General features: G+C 41.5%; 2 protein-coding genes across 2 annotated transcripts; both read right to left on the bottom strand.

The window, feature by feature from the left end:
- Window positions 1-676: 676 nt before the first annotated feature.
- On the bottom strand, window positions 677-3,589 carry gja10a (gap junction protein alpha 10 a; the record flags this gene model as incomplete). Its single annotated transcript, XM_079217282.1, has 2 exons — window positions 677-715; window positions 2,168-3,589. The coding sequence occupies 2 exons, from the start codon at window positions 3,587-3,589 to the stop codon at window positions 677-679; spliced, it is 1,461 nt and encodes a 486-aa protein (XP_079073408.1).
- A 6,045-nt stretch (window positions 3,590-9,634) lies between these two features.
- ankrd6a (ankyrin repeat domain 6a) lies at window positions 9,635-18,689 on the bottom strand (the record flags this gene model as incomplete). The annotated part of the gene is made up of 14 exons (XM_079214313.1): window positions 9,635-9,820; window positions 10,831-11,207; window positions 11,961-12,261; window positions 13,008-13,121; window positions 13,864-14,016; window positions 14,181-14,330; window positions 15,506-15,574; window positions 15,793-15,897; window positions 16,389-16,462; window positions 16,789-16,891; window positions 17,716-17,814; window positions 17,973-18,071; window positions 18,336-18,434; window positions 18,540-18,689. 14 exons carry the CDS (start codon window positions 18,687-18,689, stop codon window positions 9,635-9,637), a joined length of 2,079 nt encoding a protein of 692 aa, XP_079070439.1.
- Between the last annotated feature and the right edge of the window lie 6,376 nt (window positions 18,690-25,065).

Below are 25,065 nucleotides of genomic sequence, written 5' to 3' on the forward strand. Positions count from 1 at the left end.
TTCCTTTTTTTTAATCTTTGAATGTTCAAATGACTCGTGTTTTGTTTTGATTACTTTGTAAATATTGTGCAACATGTCATGTTTTGTTTATTTGATATGAAAATGGTTTTAAAGAAGAAAAAAAAACATTTTGTCTAGGCAATTTTTTTCTTGAGAAATAAAACAAAAAGCATGATAATTCCACGGCGTGGTGTTGGTGTGTGGATTCTGATTCAATATCTGGTGACAAAAGGATCGCTGTTTTGTTAAGAAGCATTTTAATCTGAATACAATATAAAGTATCATAGGTTCTCATGAACTGGCCGTATATAAATGACGATATACAGATGCACACAGATTCTAACCAAGTCTTCGATTTAGAAAAAGTATTTTAAGTCCATGTTCCAGAAGCAAACAGATCCTCTGAGGTCGCTCCATAATCCATGGTGTTGTTTCTGCACACTCTTAAAGAATTAGCCATCACATGGAAAGATGTCCACATAAAAAAGAAGGTACAATCCTTTCCCTCTCAGTTCCCACATGTCGACTTTAAGGTACTTCAATTCCACTGTCCGCTGCCTCGTCGGGGCCTGTTGGCCCTGTGTGACTTGAGTGCTGAGTCAATGTTGAAGGCTGGATACGCTGATACAGTTTGTGGAACAAACTCCTCCTGCACAGTGCCGGGTCCACCGCTGCCTCACTTCTTCATGATAGAGGAGATATCCAGAAACATGCTCTGAGGAAGACAAGAGGACAGCTTGGACTTAGACTGGAGCTGGAGCCGGACAGGCAACACACACGGGATACCTGGTGTCAGTGAAGCAAACATCTGCCAGCTGCTGTCCAGTATCACTGCTTAAAGCTGGGGCTGGTAATCTCCTTATACTGTTGAACATGTCATCACATCCCAACAGCAAACAGCAATCAATTAATCAAATGCATCTGTGGCTGTCCAATCATTTCATTCAGCCTGAATGTAATGATTGGATGGGATACCTGTCTGTCTACTTACCTGTCTACCTACCTGCCTATCTGCACTCGTTGCTCGCCTTCCACAAGCTGCTACAGCCATGTAGGTTGTTTACATTCATCGTGATCATTTTGGGGGAGTGGCTTTGGAGGGAGGCCTGAAGGGGCGGGGCTTTCAGTGTTGCCGACTTGGCAACTTTCAGATTCAGCGACTTTTGGAGCTCCTGCTGCTAGCTACTTTTATTATATTGTACTCTTGCTAGCTTGCTCAACATGACCAACTCTAGATATAATAAGTACACCGGATATTGTGTGCACTTTAAAGTGTACTTTTCTGGAATGGGATATTTTCACATCTGGGAACAAAGAATGATGAATATTGCTACTCATTCCAAAATGGAAGGTACATATTCTGTAAACACGTTGTTGATGATGTAACAATACATTTAATAATAATATGAAATCCATGAAGCCCAGCAGAGGTCATGAATACAAAAAGAAAAAAAATGGGTAAGAGCAATTGGAGGTGCATTATCATTCATTTACAGAACAACATTTAAGTGTCAAACATATTAAACACGGTTTATTAATTTGTTTTCAAAATCTAAGACACATTCAGATCACATCTTTTAAGTAATATTTGTGTTATGTGTGTTATGTGTATATTATTTTTTCATACTGAACGTTCATTATACAATGCACGTTCAGTATTGTCAGTTATGTCTATAATTTCAACACAATTGCGATTGCCTCCTGACTATTGTTGCTGTTTTGCTTTTCCTGTCTGAACCGAAGGGTTTATTATTATTATTATTATCATTATTATTATTATAGCAGTTTGATTTCGTCCCATTACTCCCACTGAGAACATTGGATGGACAGAGGCTGCCAATGTGTCAGTATTGGGCTTCGTCCAAATCAACAGAAAGGATTTGTTCCCTCTTTCTGTCTTAAAAACACTGATTCATATCTTCTACTGCCACTTTCTCTTTGACACCTTTGTGACTGTTTATCAAATATTTTCATAATTACTTGGCTTAGTAGTGGATGAATTGCATATCTTCAAAACTCTACCAGTGAGCAAGCGACTTCTTTGATAGTACACTGGCAGACGTTCCAGGATTCATACATATAACAGATATAGACTCTTCGGCTCTACGCACCAAAGGCAGATGAAACCATATTCAGACACATGAGAAAATCTCTGCTCTTTACTTGCCATTGACATTCTCCGGCCCCCGGCAGGCGGCATCATCGGCATGTCTCCCTGCAGGGAGCCCAGTTCATCTGACTCCTCTGAGGTATGTAAGGAAGGGCTTGTGGAGCCACTGATGGAGGACAAGCTGTCAGATGGTGGCCTCATCATGAAGCTGGTCTTCCTGGGGTTGGATATCAGGACTTCGCTCTCCATTGACTCTCTTCGCTCGTCCTCATCCATGTCTCGGAGAGCGCCGGGCCTCAAGGAGCTAGTGGACAATAGAGCTTCCAAATGGCTGGGGTGATCCACATGATGGCTTGTTGCACTTCCCTCCACATTTGACACAACAGAAGCAACAGAAGCCCATGCAAGATGATGGTCCACCATAGCTGTGCGGACTTCTAGACCTTCATGAGTTTGGGGAGCTTGAATTGCAAAGTTCTGGCCACACCTGGGTGGCATCCTAGGTTCGGGACAGATATAGCTGGTCTGACTGTGTCCCAGATAGGCCAAGCTGTTGTGTCTTGGTGCATCCTGGTTGGCCTTGAGCCCAGTGTTGTAATATGGAGGCTTCATGTCCGCCTCTGGAATCACTTTGAAGGTCTGAGTCAAAGGCCCGTTGTGAGGTGATACATTACTCATTACACAAAGGTGGGGTAAGGACTTCTTCTTCGACTTGTAAATCAAGCTGTCGTCTTCCGTGTACCTCTCTCCATACAGTGTCTGTTTGATTTTCCTGATGCCCAGGTGGGATATTTCCAGAATGTTGAGGAACAGTGACACACCAGCAATAGCGATCATGAAAACCATGAAGATGGTCTTCTCTGTGGGCCTGGAGATGTAACAGTCTACACTGTTGGGGCAAGGTAGCCTCTCACACCTATAGAGGGGCTCCAGTTGGATACCATAAAGTATGTACTGGCCCAGGATGAAGCAGACCTCCACCACAGAGCGTGTAAGGATATGGATGATATAGGTTCTCAACAGAGAGCCTTTGAGAGGAGCCTTCTTTACCCTCCTCTGCTCGTCCAGCCTCCTCAGCTCCCTCTCCATGCGCTTATGCTCGTCCAAGGCCAACTCAACCTCGTCCAGCTCCTCCTTCAGCTGGGCCCGTCTGCGGTGACGCTCCTTCTCCAGTGCTCGCATGCAGTAGAGGGCATGGCCCATGTAGACCAGCGACGGCGCAGACACAAAGATGACCTGCAGGACCCAGAAGCGTATGAGGGAGATAGGGAAGGCGCGGTCGTAGCAGACCGCCTTGCAGCCAGGCTGATCAGTGTTGCAGACAAACTCGGACTGCTCGTCGTCCCACACGTCCTCAGCGGCCGCGCCCAGGATCAGCATGCGGAAGATGAAGAGTATGGTAAGCCAGATCTTGCCCACGATAGTGGAATGAATGTGGACCTCTTCTAGGATGCTGCCCAGCAGGTTCCAGTCACCCATGGTCAGCGTCTCACCACTTCACTGCCACATGTCCTCAAACTGTGGAGACACAGCATGCACAAAAACAAACTACATATTAACAATGTTTTCACTATGACATTCTAAAGGACAGCCACAGTTTACAGGTTTGATGTTTGTATAAGCGCTATTGATTGTGAGAACGTTGAGTTCTCTGGACATGGCAACCTCGCTAAAAATAATAATAATCAAGCAAAGAGTTGGGTTGTAAGCTGCTGTGAATGTTTACAACAGACAATTTAGGTAGTATTTTGACTATTTGCATACATTTTGTATCTCTGGATGTCCAACTGCTTGTATTTGTTGCACCTATTTTTGTCAATGTTGTGGCGTCACAAGATCTAAGAGGAATAGATTTGGTGAGTACAATGTTTTTATAACCGATGGTGACCAGTTGTAATGAACCCCAGAAATCCGTCAAAGAATAAGGTTGGTACTTTTTGACTTCCATACCTGGTTTATGGTTCTCAACATCAAGTCCATTGGCCCAGTATGTATTGAGATACATACTGGACCAATCAGCAAACTGAGTGTTTAGAAGTTCATGTAAAACTGCTAAAGTCTTCCAAAGATCACAAACAGAAATCCCAATGAGTTACTTGTTTTTTCCAGTTCTAAAATTGCAGCGCCCACTGACATCCTAGTAAGTGATGAGCTTGTCCAATCAGCTAGAGCAGGGTCCATGTTGATGTCTGACTGCAGGAGATAACTGTCAATCATGTGTTGTCCAGCCTACTAAAATTTAGCCCTGCCCCGAGCAAAAGTCTGGTTGGACCAAAGGAAAGAAGAGAAAAGTCAAACAGGTTTGCCATTGTGACGCAACTTCATTGCCGGTACAACAAAGTGTAAAATGCATTTCGTGGATAATTCAGACTTTGTGTGCGTCATCAGATGACATTTCTGAGAAAGTGAATTAGCTATGTTTGAGGCTTTTTTTTAAGACATTCAATCAAAAGTGTTTGATTTGTATAAATGGCTTATACTATACCCCAGTATATAGATCACAATCATAGCTGCTGCAGAGCTCAAGCATTTGTTTCATTATTCAGTCAATGGTGCAGCTCCAGAAGTCATCGCTGGATGACATCACAACAGTCTGGGGTTCAGTGACATTTGTTTTAAAAAGATCATGACTTCATGACTCCAATGATTTTATTGTACCGTTGACATTTGAACCACAGCGGTTCTTTATCAAGGCCTTCATAAAACCACATGTAATCGCAGCGTTGGTGACGCAATCACATAATTGGAGCGTCGTCAGATTCACCCTCTAATCAAATTATGTCCTTGCCACTACCAGCACCTAATTTTTGGTGTGCGTTCACCAGACAACCCATGCTAATACAGAGGCGTTTAAACAAAATAACATTGAGCTTTGCAGTGCGATAGAAAATAACATGAACATTCTGTTTTACGGTGGAATGTCCCTTCTATGTACAAAATGAAATGCACCAAGTCTGGTTTCTCTGTTAGAAGGCCAGTAATTCACCATTAACTTATTAAAAAAAAAATGAAATACAAGTATGGCATTTACAATTAAAATTCAGGCCATCTGAGAAAACGTCTTACACGAGTCATTCCTTGGCCAATGTGTTGCACAATTGGAAACATTGGATGACATTACAACAAATGACTCGACGGATCCGCCATTTCAGCAGCACTTACATATCACTGGTAGGTGTTCCCTCTTTGCCTCTTGAAGAACCTCATCATGTTTATATATGCATCCTAGGAATAGACTGTGTCTGTATGGCTACCCCATGGAGGTGTTTGGTGATCCTCTTGTGCCGGTCCCAGACTCCAGTCCACATCCCTCTGCTCTCCTCTGGCTCGGTCTTGTTTGTGTGTGCTGTGTGTTTGGAGTGCTCTCCCGTGTTACATGCAGGGTTCACAGGATGTGAGCATCGATTGCCTCCTGACGGGACAATGTCCCCACACCCACAGCCCTCCCTGCTCCCACGCCAGCAGTGCCAACTCCAACCAGTGCCATCAATATCAGTCTCTCTGACATAGAGAGGCGATATTTGTTCATGGCTGGTCTTTCTCAACATAAACTGTAAATTTGATGAAATAAATATGATAAGATAAAATCTATGATACAATTCATGCGGATATACTCAGAAGGTCTCCATGTTTTGGTCATGTTTAGTATTTTTATGTGAACTGTTTACTTGGAGTTTTGAAATAACGTTAATCTCCCCAAAACATTGAAATAGTAATAAGCACAATATCAGTGGAGAGCTGCATGCTATACAAGCAGATAGATTGAGAATGCCAGGCCCCTCTAAGCTCTATGATATATCTACATGCAGCTGTGCATGATGATATGAGGCTGTTGGTCTACGTGCTCGGATACAGCCACCAGCAGGCCACAGCCAGCCAGCACTCCCTCCAGTGCAAGTCAGTCTAACTTGACTAAAATGGCCGCTGCACTGTGACTTCCCATCAACCCATCAAAGTGTAAGTAACTAGAATCTGGCAAAAATAGCATATGCCTTGGTGAAATATTTTAGCAACATGATTTGTGTCAGTGCAAATGTGAAGTTTGACTACTTTGTTTCATGTACGGCGAGCAATATAAAGACGTGTATTGAGTCAATGCTGATGTCCATTAGAAATCTCTGAATTGCTATTTTCCATTGGCACCAAACACAACTTTGGCTGAAATATACAAAGGTTACATTTGTACAACTTTATTGTTCAAATACTTTGTAATGAGACAACATACAGTTGGTTTATGGAATATAAAAGTTGAAGTTCACGTTTTTAAACTACGCCACATGGGTGGACCTGGTGTCCAATTTAATGTGTCCAGTGTGTTTAAAGGATCATGTTCATGTTAATTATCTATATGTCTGCATGGCATTATAAATGCACTCTAATTGAGTATGTGTACAGGAACCTTGTAAAAGTCTTTATGCGAAAATAAATTAAATATAAACTCCCACAAGTAGATCCTGATAGGACGCAGTTTGGCACCATTTTGGATTTGGATTTTCTTGTGGTGAAAGCTGCAGCAGTCAATCTGTTTATTCACAACTGGCCAAAGGACAATGTCTAATGTGAAAGGTGTCACTTGGTGATGCACCCACAGAGACGTATCACCAACCCTCCCCTCAACTCCACTGAGCTTTGTAGCATCTCTGACGAATGGATGCTAGAAGCAACACATTCAACGTACCAACTATATATGATGGTTTCATTACAGCAGAATCAAAATGGAGGTGAATTATATTGGAAAAAGGTAAAAAAATACGCCAAACTTATAAAAAGAAAAAAAAGCATGGCTGCATGTAAACAGGAATATTAGTCTAATTTTCATTTGTATTGGCCATGTAAACAGCTTAGTAGGAACATTGTCAAACTGTTTAACAACGACATGACACAGGCATGAGTTTTTAGCATATTGAGTGCTGACACTACCCTCCGCTCCCTCAGCGCACAGAGTAAAACAATAGTACATATTACTGGCTTGATTTGAGAGCCCTGGTGCTTGGCTGCATAAAATGACCAGCTGTGCCTGGAGGGCCTTTAATTAGGTTTCCATCGCGCTCTGACAGAGTCAATGGAGCATTGATTTGATTTTCCCTTCAGAAGCTGTGGCTGTGGTTGCTGAGGCCAAATGTCACCCCAGGATCATTGGATTACACAACTTGCTTCATCAGTAGCTCCGCCCGATGGCCCGACTGAGAGCTGGGCAGCGAAGGTGGGACTTTATCCAGTCTGCTTGCTTGTTGACACCGAGGCTGCGGTTATTTATGTTGTTAATAAAGTAATACTATGAACCAGGTTATTTATGCTGTTAATAAAGTAATACTATGAACCAGGTTGTTTATGTTGTTAATAAAGTAATACTATGAACCAGGTTGTTTATGTTGTTAATAAAGTAATACTATGAACCAGGTTGTTTATGTTGTTAATAAAGTAATACTATGAACCAGGTTATTTATGTTGTTAATAAAGTAATACTATGAACCAGGTTATTTATGTTGTTAATAAAGTAATACTATGAACCAGGTTGTTTATGTTGTTAATAAAGTAATACTATGAACCAGGTTATTTATGTTGTTAATAAAGTAATACTATGAACCAGGTTATTTATGTTGTTAATAAAGTAATACTATGAACCAGGTTATTTATGTTGTTAATAAAGTAATACTATGAACCAGGTTATTTATGTTGTTAATAAAGTAATACTATGAACCAGGTTATTTATGTTGTTAATAAAGTAATACTATGAACCAGGTTGTTTATGTTGTTAATAAAGTAATACTATGAACTAATAACTAATAACTATAAGTACTAATAACTATAAGTATTTGAATACTTGGTAGCACTTTATAATAACTACACACTTTGTAGCATTAGTAAAGCATGAATAAACACTGAATTCATCATAAAGCATTATTCCAACATGAATACTCATTAGTAACTCATTCATAAACACAGTTATAAATGTTTCATTCTTGATTAATACGCTATGGTTTCATACTTTATAAATGATGAATTCCCCATTTGTATTCAGGACTTATAGATGATTAATACGATCATTTGTAAAGTGTTAGTAAATAATAAAAACAATGCTGCAATTCATGATGAATTCAGGTAGTTACTACTCGTTAGTTCAGTAGTTACTACTCATTAGTTAAGTATTAGTTAAGCATGTTCTGTGACCTAATCTAAAGTGTAGACTATGTATGCTTTACAAAGCATTACAACATGTCATTTTTTTTTTAAATGTATCTGTTGATAGTTTAGCGAGGTCTTTGTAAATCATGATAGATAGATAGATAGATAGATAGATAGATAGATAGATAGATAGATACTTTATTAATCCCCAAGGGGAAGTCTCTTGTCATAGTAGCGCCGTACAACTTGAAGATACAAATAAACACACAAGATAAAATATAAAATATATAAAGAAGCAACAGGGATGAAAGATATATACAAATAAAATAAAATAAAAATAAAGTAAAATATAAACGTATATATATATATATATATATATATATATATATATATATATATATATATATATATATATATATATATATACACAAAAGAATAGAATACAACAAATTGGAATGAAATATATTTACAGCCGCAGAGTGTATTCATTAATTAAGCAAATTAAATGTAAACAACAGATAGTGCAAAATACAAAGTATGTATGTGAACTGTAAACATGTATAATAATACATGTATATGAATTAATCCAATTAACTAGCAAGCGGAGACTTGTCGTAAAGTCGTATTGCCGTGGGCAGGAATGTTCTCCTGTCCACCTGCAGGGAAAACGCTTGACAGCGACATAATAGGATGTGACGCACATTTTAGTTAAAAAAATATTAAAATTAGTATTTTATTTTCAGTGACCCAATATCATCTCAAACTCCAAGATAAGAGGAGTTCCCTTTGAAAGATTTTCCAATGGGCAAAAAACAAAAAAGCCTCAGGGAGCCGCAACAGAGGGGCGTAAGAGCCGCATGCGGCTCCGGAGCCGCGGGTTGCCGACCCCTGTACTATACTATGCCATTTTAACTATATTTAATGAAATCTATACTATGGAATTTGTATAATACACAATATAACTTTTGTTATTTTGTCCCAATGATTGTTTTGTCCCAATGATTAAATGGAGACCTTCACTGTCTGTCAGTATATTCATTTGGGGACAGAGGTAACACATATAAACATACAAATCAAAAACAAATAACACACGCATGTGCAGGTAGTCAAGTAGTTGAGACACATACAGTACTATGATATCAATATTCACAGCAGGATTTCACGATGCATACACACATTAATACAAATTGTTTCTGAATACATCAGCCATATAGTTTTTTTTTTAAAAGAATTAAAACATAGCTTTAGTTTTCAGACTGTAACAAGTGGAGGGGTCCAATACTGCCTTCGGAAAAAGGGAGGGGGGCTTGTCTCCTCTCCATGTGTTTAGTAGGTTGTCATTTTCAAACAATTAAACTTTCTTCTTATTTCCAGCATCAGTCACACTGTCAGCGCGCATCAGCTTTCTGCGTCCTCATTGGTCTTCAGCTTGTGTAGCTCCTCCTCCAGCGAGCCTATTTGCTGCAGCAGCTCCTTCTTGTCCTGCTGGGCTCGTAGCTCCGTCTGCTGCTCCACCTCCGCAATCTTCCTGTCGTACCAACGCTCCAACTGAGTCGACACCGAGTCAAAGAAACGCTGAGTCACCTGACGAGAGGGCCACAACACGCACAGATCAGCTCGAAATCAGATTGTTTTTTTTTAGCATAAAGTCTCAAAGCAGGGGGAAACGCCTAGGTATTTCCAAAATAAATAAAATACACCTACCAACACCTTTATGGCTCACAAAATGAGTTTAGAGAAACCTGTGGGTGTCATGCAGTCTATGGTGCAAAGACCACAGAGCTCACTGATCGGGCAACCTTTGCTATACGAGAGATAACTGCCCCTGAAGCCACGATTTGGAATATTGAATATTATTGAGGTATTTCTCCACAGTCCAGGTCAGGTTGACCGGCCTGCAGGTCCTTGATGATTGTCCTTCTCTATTTCAGCCCTCTGATGGGGACATCCTTCGATGTCTGCTGGGATGGCCTGAGACTCTAAATGACATGCAGGTTGGATGGACAATACAACCGGTTAATCACTGAGCTTTAGAGGTGTTGGTAAATTACTCTTTTCCATTTTAGAGAGTTTCGTTGTTTCCCTCTGCTCCCAGTCTGTATGCTGTAGCTCAGTGCAGAGCTGGAGTCAGGAGGTAATTAGCTTAGCTACGAGCCCAGCAGGACAAGAAGGAGCTGCTGCAGCATTAAGATTGGAAGGCAATCTCCAGCATGAGATTGATATTGAACTACTCTCTTTCCAAAATGAAATATCCCAGTGTATTGTCATCATGTCTATCAGCTTTGCATTCACAAAGTTCTTTGCTGAAATCACTAAAACAAATTATATAAAGTTAAGAAACGTGATCGTGCGATAGTAAAGAAGTCCACACCTAATCCAGCTGAAAGTGAACACACCTGCAATGTTCCTGATAATCTCTCATTGGTGTTTGTTGTTGTTTTTAGAGACATCTCCAGCTGCTTAATGGTGAGTACAACTTTATTATTACTGAGGTTGGCAGGAAAAGCATGGTTTGTAATACGTTCGCTTGATTGACAGGTCCAGTCCAACTCTACCAGTGGGCAGTTCCTCATCCCACACACCAGCCCACTCACCTCCATGGCGTGCTGATTGTTCCTCTCCTGGCTGAACGTGGGCTCAGCAGGACGGTCGATAAAGAACTCCAGTGTTCTGGTGCCCTCAGTGTGAATCCCGACACGCCTGCACGCACTCATCAGCTCTCCAAAGTGTTTCCTGTCTGGTCTGTTACAGCGTTGTTCCTGGTGTTGTGTCAGTCTGGCTCCCTGGGCGCTGATGCTGCACTGGCTGCTGCTGCTGCTGCTTGAGAAGCCCGCCCCACACTGGGGCATCACTGCTCCAACGGGACTGTCCTGCACTCCCGGTGGCTGCCAGAGGGGGTCCACAGAGCCCAGCAGGAGGTCTGAGGTGTGGTTGGCAGGCATAGGAAACAGGGTTGTGTTCTCATAGTCGTCTGAAGACAGGTGGGGAGTTGGAGAGAAAACAAATCATCCATATTAAGCAACATTAATCTGAGCTTTGAGTCTGTTCAAAAGGCAAAGTGAGTATATCTCCAAAGCAAATGACCACGAGATACAAAGGACACACCTTCATCCAGTAGCTGAGATATGTCAGTTGATTTTGACAAAGATAAATGGATGCTTTTCTAGTCTTCTGACCACTCAAAGCACTTTCACACTACATGTCATCATTCACCCATTCACACCCATTCATACACTGATGGAGGAGCTAAGGTGCCACCTGCACATCAGGACTAATTAACATTCATACACACATTCATACACCGTAGGCACATCTACGGGAGACATTTGGGATGAAGTGTCTTGCCCAAGATCACGTCGACATGGGCAAGCGGAGCTGGGGATCGAGCCGCCGATCCTCTGATTGAAGGACGACTCTGCTCACCACTAAGCCACAGTCGCCCACAACCAAGATGCAATCCCTCTTAAAGCAACTTCAATTCTGTGTTGATTTTGGTGGTCTATGTGAAGCAGATAAGCTCTGCTGGAGTCTGAGCTGAAGGAGGTTCGGGTGAACCTGCATGATGTCATCTGGTTTCACCAGAATCCAACCCGGTGATGTTCTGTTTACTGACGGTGGTCTATAGAGGACCAGGACTAGACTGAGACTGGTTCAGAACCAATTAAATAATCCTCACGGTGACTTGAATTTATATAAGTAAATACAATTTTAGATTCCTACAGACCTGGTGACCTGTCCACTTTCATTTCAAAGTATGTCCGGCCCCCCATCTGCTCCTGCTCCGGGCCCCCCAGACTGTGGGTGGATTTGCATGGTAGGACGTTGACATAGGTAGCCAGTGAGGTGCTGCTGTCTCCGGACACCACGGACAGCAGTGGGAGGGACTCCAGGTCGGCCTCTGCCACGGACTGGTCCACAGACTGTGAGGGGAGGAGTTTGTAGTAGCGGGCTTTGGCCGGAATGTGGACGTCTCTGTCCTTCAACCGGGACACGCACCACCTCTTCAGTTCACGGCTCACCGCTGCCTGCTGGGGATGAGAAATAAGCTGCAGATCGATCAAACCTTCCTCCAGTTAGGCAGTGGTTCTCAAACTGGGGGTGTGGGGGTATTACAGGTGTGTATATATATAATCTTTTTTTATAATTCTTTTATTTTTTATAATCCTTTATTAATCCCACCGTGGGGAACTTATTCTCTGCATTTTACCCATCCTTAGTAATTGCTGTGAAGCACTGGGGCTTCAGTGTCTTGCTCAAGGACACTTCGGCATGAAACAAATTAATAAATACATGGCAAAATGCCTTTACTTTCATGGAAATGTTTACGTTACGCTGTTAACAAGTTACGCTTTTTGTTGGGGCATGAACATTTGTCTTCCTCCAAAGTGGGGCGTGACAAAAAAAGTTTGAGAACCACTGCAGGGCACATAGACTGTAACAGCTGGTATTTCTCACTGCCATTGGGGTTGTAAAAACATGTGAAAAACATATTTTAAAATACTTCTTTTCTTGAAACTATATTCTTGGAATTGTGCGATAAAATTTAAATGACTTCATTTATTATTAATTTCCAGATCGGTCTCCTTTGGGGTGCCGACCATGACAGGACATATCTTCTTATCGCTCAATTGAACCTGACAATTCTGAATTTAAGGACCAGCAAGTTGTGTCCAGACCACATAGACCTTCGATCTCACGATCAGTTCTGAAGTCACACGTGCAAACATGAAATAAGACGGTCCTCTGCATGGAAAGACATGTCATGTGATACCTGTGTCAGCTGGGCTTCCTCTCTCTCCCGGGCAGCTCTTTGCTCCATCTTGTAAACCATGAAATTCCTCTCTGCTGCAGCTCTTTCCTGATTCAGGATGTCCAATGCTTTAATCTGCCCAAGCCAAAGTGAAGAGAAATAAGTGAACCAAGCAATTATGGAACAATTTTGGATCTTTCTGGCATGAAATTCGTCCAATTTCAATTGAAATAAAAATAGTTTTTGCTGAGAGATACCTGTAATCTATCATTTGACTAGTCAAATTATCAAAAAGGTTAAGTGTCAGTGTTATTTTTGACAATGTCTGTGAAATGATATGCACAATAGTATCATTGGTACAGTGTATGTGTCCTCGCAGAGAATTATGTGAGAAATATTCAAATTTAGGTTTGACTTTTAAGACTTTACCGTAAAAGTCGTGTTACAAGCCGCTACTACCTTCGGTCAGTGTCCCCGTTAGCTCCCCGCTGTAGCCAGCTAGCACTCCTGCTAGCACTCCGCTAGTTCCCCGCTAACTTCCGCTAGCTCTCCGACAACCACCGAAAGTAGCGGGACCAGTCCCGGCTCGACACTAAAACTTGGGGAGAGAGGACGCGGGAGCAGCAGCGGCCAGTAGCAGCAGCAGCGGGGAGCTAGCAGCAGCGGGGAGCTAGCAGCAGCGCTTGCTACAGCGCTTGCTACAGCGCTTGCTACAGCGCTTGCTACAGCAGGGATACAGGAGGTAGGAGCGACTTTTACGGTAAATAGTTTTCCTCAAAAAAATGTTTTTAAACTTTAAAACCCAAATGAACTGAAGCATCAGTTAAGACACTGATGAAGGTGTGACGTCCCCGATCCGTAAGCAGTGGAAGCAGACCTGGTGTCTGTTCCTGTGGTCCATTCGGCCCAGTCTGCTGTTGACCTGCTCCTGCACGTTCAGGATGTGCAGCCTCATCTCCTCCTGCGTGGCCTTCAGCTGGCCCTCCAGCTTCTTGAGGAGGGGCTTACAGAAGCATCCGTTGGCTGGTGCCTGTGGAGAATGGTCACAAGTCACAGACTCAGTCACAGAAAGGATTAATTTTTTTATTTTCTAGAGCAGCCGTGCCCAACATAACTCAACATGGGAGGTTTTAGCCCCAGCCTTCTGGTGTAAGCTCAAATCATAATCACACAAATGTTTTAATCATCAGTAACCTGTCTAATGTTGCCCTCCTTGTCGCGGTACAGCGTGTAAAGCTGATAGGTTTTTCCATTCTGAACAAAATCTTCACCGTCTTCCCAGAGCAGATTCTTCTTAAGGTGGACGTCTTTCTCGCCTTTTCTTTTATCATTTTCATTCAGAGCCTGCAAAGTGAACGTGAACAGACTGTTAGAGATTGCCAACTGTAGTCATTAGCTTTGTTAAAAGACCGCTCACATTTGTTTTCATTTGAAACAGTATGACAAGTGTTGCAATGAGGAAGCAGTGATTCTCAAAAATCACCACCAAGAAATTAACTCGTAAATAGTAAAAGGCCCAAACGCACTGAAAGCGATACACAACGAACCTTGTTTGATGCTCTTATGGTGGACTACAGGCATCGAATTTAAAATGCCAACACCAACAAAACAGCAGTATTTGAAGAAAAGCTATTGAGGCAAACCTTTTGTATATTCCAGGTACCACTTGACACCTTTTCTTTTTTATTATTGATGTGAGATGAATGAAATGACAAAAGACTGTATATAAGAAGTGGACGTAGTCATAGTGACGTCACCCGTTGGTTTGTGGACTGATGTTTTGAAGCCTTGAAGTTCGGCGATTTGGCCATCGTCATCTTGGCTTTGAGCAACCAGTGAACAGGAAGTGACCATATTTGGACTGACGAGGCGTTACATAGAGACGGCTCTGGTAGCAAACTGTCAATCACCTTGTAGCCCCGCCTGCTTTATGGTCTGTTTGACTCTATATGGATTATAATTTACTAAATGAACATCATGCTGTATTGAAGAAGACTTGAAACTAGAGATTGAGACAGTGGCTGTACTTCAGAAGAATGCACGTCTCAGAGCTTTAACTGGTATCCGTTGAGTTTAAAGAGATGTGTATACCACCAAACATAAACATTCTGCACTCTCGCAGGAGTGCATTGGGAAAACTAAGACTACTGACTAAAAACGCCACGACACAAAAGTGCACAGAACATGCAACCGTAAAATCGGACTCTCTTCATCTGTGAACCCCATGACACATGAAGAAACCGTGGATGTGTCCGTTGTTGACCCACCTGCTCCTTGACCCTGCTCTTCTTTCGGCGGCTGTATGGGCTCTTGTTGCAATGCTGCTGCTGGTGCTGCTGGTGATGCTGCTGCTGCTGCTGCTGGTGATGGTGCTGCTGGTGATGGTGCTGCTGGTGATGCTGGTGATGCTGCTGCTGCGGCTGGTGATGCTGCTGGTGCTGCTGCTGCGGCTGGTGCTGGTGCTGCTGGTGCTGCTGGTGCTGCTGCTGCTGCTGGTGCTGCTGGTGACGATTACCCACCTTGGGGGCAGTTCTGCTCTCCATCTGCTCACTGCTGGGCGTGTCCTCCTCCACCGCAGAACTGCTGTCCTGCTCAGGGCAAACAGACCAGATCCAGCTACGTGGTGAAGTTCAACTCAAAAGCATATTGAAAACTGCAGTCAATGAAACGATGACATCAAATGCTACGTATCGTTTTGTAATCTAAGGAATTCATTTAATGTGACTAACACATTGTAGAATTTATCCCAATAGCTCAAGAGACTTCCTCAAGGTATAGAGAATGTTTTTGAATGATATTTTCTTACTTTGTTTGGAAGAGATTCTACTCTGATGACCGACTGGGTCCTGCACGCAGCTGTCAGCCTTTCTCTTTGTTTCCTTATTGTTCTTCCTCGCATGAAGCGATGTACCTGAGGACAAGTACAACAACCTGCTATGCTTACGTTATTGGCTACATTTGATTATGTATTGCAACTGTGACAATACACTTATAAAATATGTTAGCTAATATAGTTACGATAAGAAAAAACAACTTTTAGTTTTTTTTCTTTTTTCTGTCTACTATCATAAACTAATATACCACTAACACATATATTAACTTGTTATCTACTTTAACAAGGGTTTTCTGTATATTATAGCTTTTTAAATTATTCAAATAGACCTTGGGGTTGAGGAGATATTCAGTATTTAGTTGAATGCAAACCATTCGCAATTTTCGGCATTAAATTGGCTGTGGTAAAAAAGGTTAAAACTGCGATAGTGATAGTTATATAGCTTGAGTAAAACATGTCTACAGTTGACATTCTTGACACTGAACACCCTGATGTTTGGTTTTAAAGTAAATGAATCTATCGGACACAAGAATATGAAGTCATAACATCTCCGTTCGGTTTATACAAACCTGTGGAGCTCTGGCCAGGAGATGGGCCATGTCTTTGTGGTTGTTATCTCTGGCCTTGTCAAGGGCTGTTTTACCTGCCTGGAAGAGAACATCATATCAGGCACGCTAGAAAACCTTGAACAGGACCAGTAGCACAACAGTCATGTCATATTTTACCCTGTATTATTAAAGAGGCACATTTTACACAGTTCAGTTTAACCATCACGAGTAGTACTGCTGATTGTATCTTTGTTGTACCCTATTGGTCCCCCTTAAATGTACCTTTACTCACAAGGACGTAAAGCTACGCATATCATTGTCCCCATCTTGAAATTAAGTTTGAACTTGAATTACAAAAAAATAGATATCTTGTGATATCAGGAACATTGTGAATGTGTTGCATTCCGCTGGTAGATGGAACTTGCATTGTTTCTGATGGTCCCATCAGTCCCCGTCTCCAATAAGAACCGAACGGTCTTCTTGTGGTTCAGAGCCGCGGCCACATGGAGCGCTGTGTCTCCGGCCTGGAGGCACACACACATAAAGGCCTTCGCAGAATCGTGTATGATGTGTGTTTGTTCACAGTAGGTCAGCTGAATATGCAACAATGTGTAATTTGTCGAGAAGCAAGCATACACGTCAACAATTAATAAATGATAATAATACAACTAAAAAGTTTCCTATAATACATCAATAATGGGTTAATATTTATTTGGGTTTAAATGGGGGAGTTCTTACAAGGATAGCTAGCCAAGCTCAAATCTAAATAGAGTAGTGAAAAGTAAATATACATTTACTCCAGTAAACTCCAGACACCTCGTGCAACTCTTCTTTGCACATCTGCTCCACGAGGTTTCAGACAGAAATAATGTACTTTTCACTGCACTACATTCATAAAAGTATGTATTTCTTAAAACAAGGAATCATCTCTCAAAACACTCTGATTTGACTTTTGTTACATTTTTCTGGTAATACTTCTGTACTTTTGAACGGAGTATTTTGAGTATTGATACTTTCACTGAAGAAAAAGATCAGAATTTTTCCCCACTAGTTTTCAAATAAATGTGTCAGAACGTTGCCTCTCTTTTCTCTATAATTACAACCAAATGAACACATTTTCATAGGAAATTGAAATAAAGTGGTACCTTATGTGTCCTGTATAAAACATAATGGAATATATGCCTTTAACACTCACAGGCAAAACCAAACATGGAATCTCATGTGGTTTCACTGACATCGATGAGTTTCTCTGGCGTTGCTAAAGTGGGAAAGATTTTCTCAATAGTTTGCGTCGCACGGGCTAAAAGACGTGTTGCATTATAATTGTGATAACACTGACATATTGTACCTGGTTCCTCTCCGTCACGGAGCACAGAGAACCCCGCAGGATCTTTACCAGGGTCAGGTTGTCGTAGCGAGCAGCCACATGCAAACAGCTGTCACCCATCTGGAACCAAAACACAGCTCTCAGTGATTTTACTTCAGTTTATCACGACACCATCAACAGTGATGCACCGAGAGCGTTGTCAAAGTGAAGGGTCTCCTACTTCTTTACTCATGTCTCTGAGGAGAGCACAGTGCATTGTGGGATGCCTGAGGACTCACATCGTTCTTGGTGTCTGGTGTGGATCCTCCCAGCAGCAGGAGGCGAGCAGTCTGAGCATGTGCGTTCTGACAGGCCAGGTGGAGGGCTGTGTTTCCTGCCTGAGGCAACATGCGACAAGTTACTACCGAGTAAACATTGTGGCGATTGTTAGGGAGGATGATGTGTTACACCACAACTCTGAGAGGAAAAACAACCAGAGATGCTGATGCTGTCTCAGAGTTTGACAAGACAGTCCCCATCATGGGACGGGGTATCTGGCAGGCCTTTTGGGTCCACAGAGCCGTGCTTGTCATTAAAATTCTGATGCAAGCATTTATAGAATATGCACTTTAAAAGGGGAATATCAGGCTTTGGTTTCCTACCTTGTTCCTGATGTTTACATCAGCTCCGGAGTTGACCAGCAGTTTGACACAGTGAGAGAATCCGTGCCAAGACACCTCGTGCAGCGCAGTGTTGCCGTCCTCAAACACACAGGGGACACAGTGTTCCATCACAACGTATCAATGAACGCTCACGCAGGTGTGTGAACCACGTCTGACATGTGCGGCGGGGTGTCCACCACTCACTCTGCCCTGCAGGTCCACAGCACAGCCTCCCTGGATCAGAGCTGCCATGGTGTCACTGTTCCCCACCATGGCAGCTCGGTGCAAGGCCGTCAGGTGACCCGGGCCTTGGCATGACAGTGGAGCTGCATGGACCGCTGCCTGCTCACTCATCACACACACACCAACACAAATTCATGCACACACACACACACACATCCAGAAACACACATCCATGCACGTGGGCATACGGACATGTCAATGCATAAACAGATACAGTACCTTACAATAGATACGTGTATGTCACACAATCATTCAAATATTCATTTTAGTTGAATCAGAAAAAAAAACATCACTATTGTTACTCGGACATTATCAGTCATGTTTTCCTGTTCCTACCCACCTTCAGATGAACGACGTCAGTTCCGCAGTGCTCAGGCAGAATAGATCTGGCACTTCCTGTTGTCACAAAAGAAAAAAAAAATGAAACAGTTAATGAAACAGACTGAGGAGGGTGAACCAACAGGACTGCACAGCTCAGGAGACGGGTGCTCCTGTGGGCGCCATGCGCACCACAGAGGAAGGTAAGGAAAAAGGTTGTATTTCTCAGTGGGGTTTCTATTCACAATGTTTTGAGACACTTATAATAACAATCTGAGCCTGACGGTGGCAAAAACAAGAACTTTGAGTGGACGTAACGTTACGCAGCTGCAGGTTACAGCATTCTCTCTCTATACTAGAACCATTTAAAAACCTGTTGTCACCGTTAGTCACTTAGGCACAAAAACATGGGACAGGTTGAAAAATTAAGTTCCCCTTTAAAGTTAAGGTTAGAAGAGCGTTGGAGAATTTTGTACAGCCAGCAATATATAATCACCTAACTGGGTGCTACTTAAGTGTACAGCACGATAAGCTTTCGGATATTCTCCCAATTTTACGGCAATGCATCAGTACAATGATCCTAAACATGTAGAAAACTCACTTGCATACACTATAGTCAGTGGTGGGCCGTCAGGGCCAGCTATGCCTTCTCTGCTGGCAGAATCACAAAGTTATAGCTATTTTAAAATGTAGTTGTTTTTCACAAATACACTACATGTATTATAATTATTTTTCCCTATCAGCTTATTTTCTCATTGCACAGCTCCAGTCTTCCTCTGTTGCTCTGCCTGCAGTCTTCAGCCTGCAGGCAGTGCAGCTTCTTTTAAGGAGAAGCTTTCATCCAATCATATTTTCTCTCTCCTGTGTTTCTATGTTAGCAAAGCAGTTTAAGCCTTTGCAGATTAAAGTACACGGAGAGTGGACGTTGTTGTTGATTGTCATGGACTTTACCTTTTAAACACCTTTTTTAATTTATTGCAAAAAATATATGTAAATCACAAGAAAATATATTAATGTTACTGCACTGAAGGCCTAGGTCGAAAATGCACGGCCCGCCACTGATAAAAGTTGTATATAAGGATGAAGTGAAGGACCCATCCTCTCCACCACCTGCTGCAGGGTCAGTGAGATTCCTCACGCTCCGCTGCAACAAGGACCGTTACAGAAGAACATTCCTGCCGACGGCATTACAGCTTTATAATAAGTCACCGCTTGCCAGATCCTCTGACTGATTAATCACTGTACATGTTTATGTTTATCCACACTTCACTTACATACATAACTTGCATTTTTGCACTCTCCTATTGTTTGTTATTGATTGTTTATTACACCTCACACACTTAATATACACATACGTACATACTTACTTGCACTTTTGCACTTCTACTGTTTAAGTTTAATTTAATTCCTAAATTAATACTGTGCTTTTCTTTCATCCCAGATATTTTTATTTTATTTTTTATTTTATTATTATTACTATTATTATTGTATATATCTTTCATTCCTGCTGTTTTGATATCTTATTTTCTGTCTTTAAATTGCTGCTACTCAACACCAAATTTCCCCTTGGGGATTAATAAAGTATATATTCATTCAATGATGTTCCACCTAACCCCCCAGCGCTACAGAGCATTTCCGCCTCTTTAAGATCATTGTTTTGGTTTTACAACCACTTTACTGTCTTGGTTCAATCTCTCATCAACTTTCCAGCATCTATTTTCAGTAAACACGTTTTGATCAACACAGTGTGCTCTACCTGCTTATCAGCAAGCTATAGACAGAAACAGTTAAAGATTAGCTGGCAAACATAGTGAAGCATTTAGCAGTTAAATCCATACATTTTTAGTAGTTGGTGGAGACCAAAAAACAAGCTAAAAGAGTGAATATTGGACTTCATCAAGCGGACACAAACACAAGTCCAATTGAATGCTAATGTTGCTCTGACTGATAGATGGTTGCTACTGTGCTTACCATATCAACTTTTTGTATATGTCAAAGTTGTGTTTACAGCTTGTGTCTGCTGCTCTCATGTTGCCAGTAAATCAGCTAATCCTGAACATCACATACATCAGGTAGTCACATTGCCAAAAGCTTGTAAATAAAGGCACTGAAAACCAAGTGTAAACATGCAGGATTCAACGAGTTAAAGCTGCATTACTATTTATTTGGGGTAAATATGCGACCACCTGAAGTGCAATATGTCTTTTAGCTCTGGTTTCGGTCTCCACCATCTCCCGAGAGGAATATCTGTCTCTTCGGCTACGTAATGCTCCACTAGTCCAGCAGTTAGTCTCTGACTGTCTGTTTGCTGCTGAGCGGTAGAGTACAGTCACTTCATCAGAGCTTTCTCACTGAAAGCAGCTACCTTCTGTTGCTATTGCCACTAAATACCACTGACCTGAATTCTCTTGCTGACTGTCCTGATCCTTTAATGTTCAGCATCTGACCGTAACGACAAAGAATTTCATGTGTTTCATGTGGTAGTCAGATTATACTCTATGTCAAGGGTCAACCTTTAATCTTTGTTGGTGATTAAATATCTTGAAACCAAAGCATGTGTACTCTGAAACACTTGAGCTCATCATTCACTAATCCCACAGAATCACAAGGATATTTATTTCCTGTACAGTACACATCCCACACAAGGAAGGCTGGGTCAAACATACTGTCTATGTTTAATGGTGTAACGTGAGTATTTACATTTTACATTTTCAGCTGCTTTTAGTCAACTTCAGAAGTGAATATTCTACTTTTGACTGATTGATTGGTAAACTAACTTGCTTGTCTTCCAACCACTCAAAGTGCTTTACATGCCCTTCACCAATTCATAATCCTTCATGCACTGATGGCAGGGGCTACCATGTCCATCAGGACTAAACTAACCCTTTACTTACACCTCTAGCACAACGACCCGCTGTACCTCTGAGCTACAGTTTGTGTGAACCCGTCTGTTCTTTGCCAATCATATAGATCCCAATCAACCATTTCAGGTAATGGGCCCCCTAGTCTCCATTACACTCATATATTGAACCTTTAAGACTATTTTCTTTTCACATGCTTATCTGTTGTTGTTCTTCCTGAGGAAGTGTGAATGGAAGGACAGCCCCTCCTATGGTAAGATGGTGACATCTGCTGGCAGTTTTCAATATTAACAAATGAAAGTGTTGAATACAAACCATAAAAAAACAAGAACAAAAGTAATCAGGCATGTGTGAATTAAACATATACATCTATCTCACACATCTTCACTACTACCGGCACGTGGAAACAAAAACACACAGGTAGGTGTTCACCATCATAATAAAAATCATGCACAGCATAACATGGAGATGAATTACAGGGAGAACATAGTTGGATCCTAAAAACATTGCGTGATGATAAAGTCAGCTTCACTTTCCATCGTGGATGCATCAGATGTAATTTATGATAAACATCCTCTAAACATGTTCTTAGCTACACATCAACGAGAACACATCAAGCTGACATCTCTCTCTTAGTTTATTTTATGACTTCACATTCAAATGTATTGTTTTGGCATTGAGTATGTTATGGTTGAAACAGGTTTACAGGAAGGCATAATTAAGATGTAAGAAAACATGACAACATCTTGTTTGTTTCACAGTGTATTCTCATAATAATCAACCTTATGGCATCAAGCCCCGTTTTCCGAAAATCCGAATGGTTAATATAGCCACACTAAATTCTGATTATCTCCTCAACCACATGGCCTATTTGAATAATTTAAAAAGGTATAATATACACATACACACACGTGAGGTTACTATTCTATTATTTCACTTATTTAATACTTAATGGGAAATCCCCAATCCTCCTTCTCTGATAACAACCTCAGCTTGAACCAGCTCGTTGACACCGATGTCCAGACCGACTGAGACCAAGACCAGTTCAAGCCCATCCAGTAAAATCTAGAGACTGTCGTACATGCTTTCGTTCTAGTTGCTCTTTCTACACACGTCTGAGTCAACAGAGTTCATACAAAGTTCAGCTTAAGATATTATTGATGACTTCTAAAGCCCGTTCTGGACTCACACCTCAGTACTCAGATCTTCTGACAATTCAATACATACTTGAATTTAAGAGGATGGAAAGATTGTGGTTTTGAACTTTGATAAAGTCAACATACGCAAGAGCTGTGAGCGTCTCAGTACGACCATGAAAACGTTCATGATGACTATATTTATATGTTGTCAGTGAACATTTCAGAGGTATTAACACTCACCTCATCATCATTGTATTTCTATCAAAACATTTTGCTGTTGCAAATGAGTTCTATATAATCAATTTTAGTCATAATACATAATCTTCAGTTTCAGAATGAAGGGGAATTAATAATATTTGCCAAAATGATGCACTATTACTGATATAATATTAAGTCATAATGTAAAACCGTACTATAAATAATCAGGCAAGAGTATTGAAAGGATAGTGTAAATGTCCAAAGATTAGCAAATGATGGAGCATATAACATAGGAGAAGATCTCAAAAGCTCAAAAAACCTGCTTCTCAGGATCTGCTGTTACAAAATACTTTCCCAATGTATCATTGCTATTTGCACATGAGAGCGTCACACGTTCGCGCAATGCAAAAGAAAAGACGTGCATGTTCAGTTCCACGCGTGTTACCGTTACCCTCCATGGAGCTTCTCCCGGCTGTGGCCACAAGGAGCATCCGTCCAAGAATCCACTCGAGTCTTTAAAAGAGCCGCTCGCTGTGTTGATGTGTGTAAGAGGATGATGCTGCTGCTGCTCCAACAGACCGGCTACTCACTGAGGAGACTCACTGGGAGGAGGCCAGCTGCTGTAGTGCATTACAGATTAGACAGGGAGAGAGAGAGAGAGAGAGAGAGAGAGAGAGAGAGAGAGAGAGAGAGAGAGAGAGAGAGAGAGAGAGAGTGCAGCACACACATCTACAATAAAAGCTTTAACTCTCCATCTAGACAAGCACACCGCCGTTTAAAAAGGTTTAATCCATGATGTGAAACTACAACTAGAGTGTCAGTTCATATCACACACACACACACACACACACACACACACACACACACACACACACACACACACACACACACAGTGTATTAAGTCTTTGGAGAGTCTTTCTGAAAAGCGCTCGATGTGGATTAGGATCAGGACGCTCTGATGAAATCTCTGCTTTAGTCCGCTGTGCTGGGGAAAGTTATAATTGTGCAGCTAAATGTAAATTCAAATACGGTCATAATATAATGACAGCGGGGTTACATGATGTGACATGAAGACCAACTGGTCAGATTTCAGAGATCACCAGATGTATGTATTACACAAAAGTCAACAACCCTCTGGGACACTAACACTGGTCTCCTGATTGAAAGTCATAAGTGTTACATATTCACACGCATCAGTCAGAAGATATATACATTTTTTAGGTAAAACATCTTGCCTGTATGAACACATGAATAGCATTTATTTGAATAATCAGGTCCTACAAGTCGTAAAATGCACTAATAGCTGAATGCAGAGTTAATTCCCTTCCTCTGTTCATGGGAACGAGAACGAGGCTGCAACGAGGGCTGGGAGGTCGGGTTAAAGGAACACTACTCTGGGCTCCTATAGCTGTACATCAGCGGAAGATCCTGGCATTTTTACTCAAAGTTCATAGTTAACTTCATGCGCCACTGAGCGACTTTTATAGGTCGCTCAGTGGCCATTACACAGCTCATGTGCACAGCGTAGAATAGAAAAAGTACAAAACAAAACAAAACAGAAAAAATGAATATATATATTTGTAATAATTATAATAATAGTTCTGTGCTTTTGGATTCTTCAAGCCTACAAAACCTGTAAAACTACGGAATTCTTACCCATTTTTATGTTTCCAGATTGAATTAAATAATTGAATGATTGGATGATGCATGAACCCCAAAGGAGCCCTTCAATTTTGATATTCATGAAACTAGATCATATATTTAATTACCTATATTCGTTATTGCCACTGTGTGTTTGAACATTTGGAGCAACTCAAAACCAGAGTCAAATTCCTCTTTGGAATTGGAAGTTGATGCTGATTCTAAAGTCTTGTTGTTAGTAGGACACACAGGGATGCATTGATGCTCTGTTTTCTGTCTCACTCCTTGTGGTTGCTGTCGTAACAGCAGCTCACTGGAGAGTTGAATTTA

Source organism: Taurulus bubalis, assembly GCF_910589615.1.
Source record: "Taurulus bubalis genome assembly, chromosome: 1".
NCBI classification, from domain to species: domain Eukaryota; kingdom Metazoa; phylum Chordata; class Actinopteri; order Perciformes; family Cottidae; genus Taurulus; species Taurulus bubalis.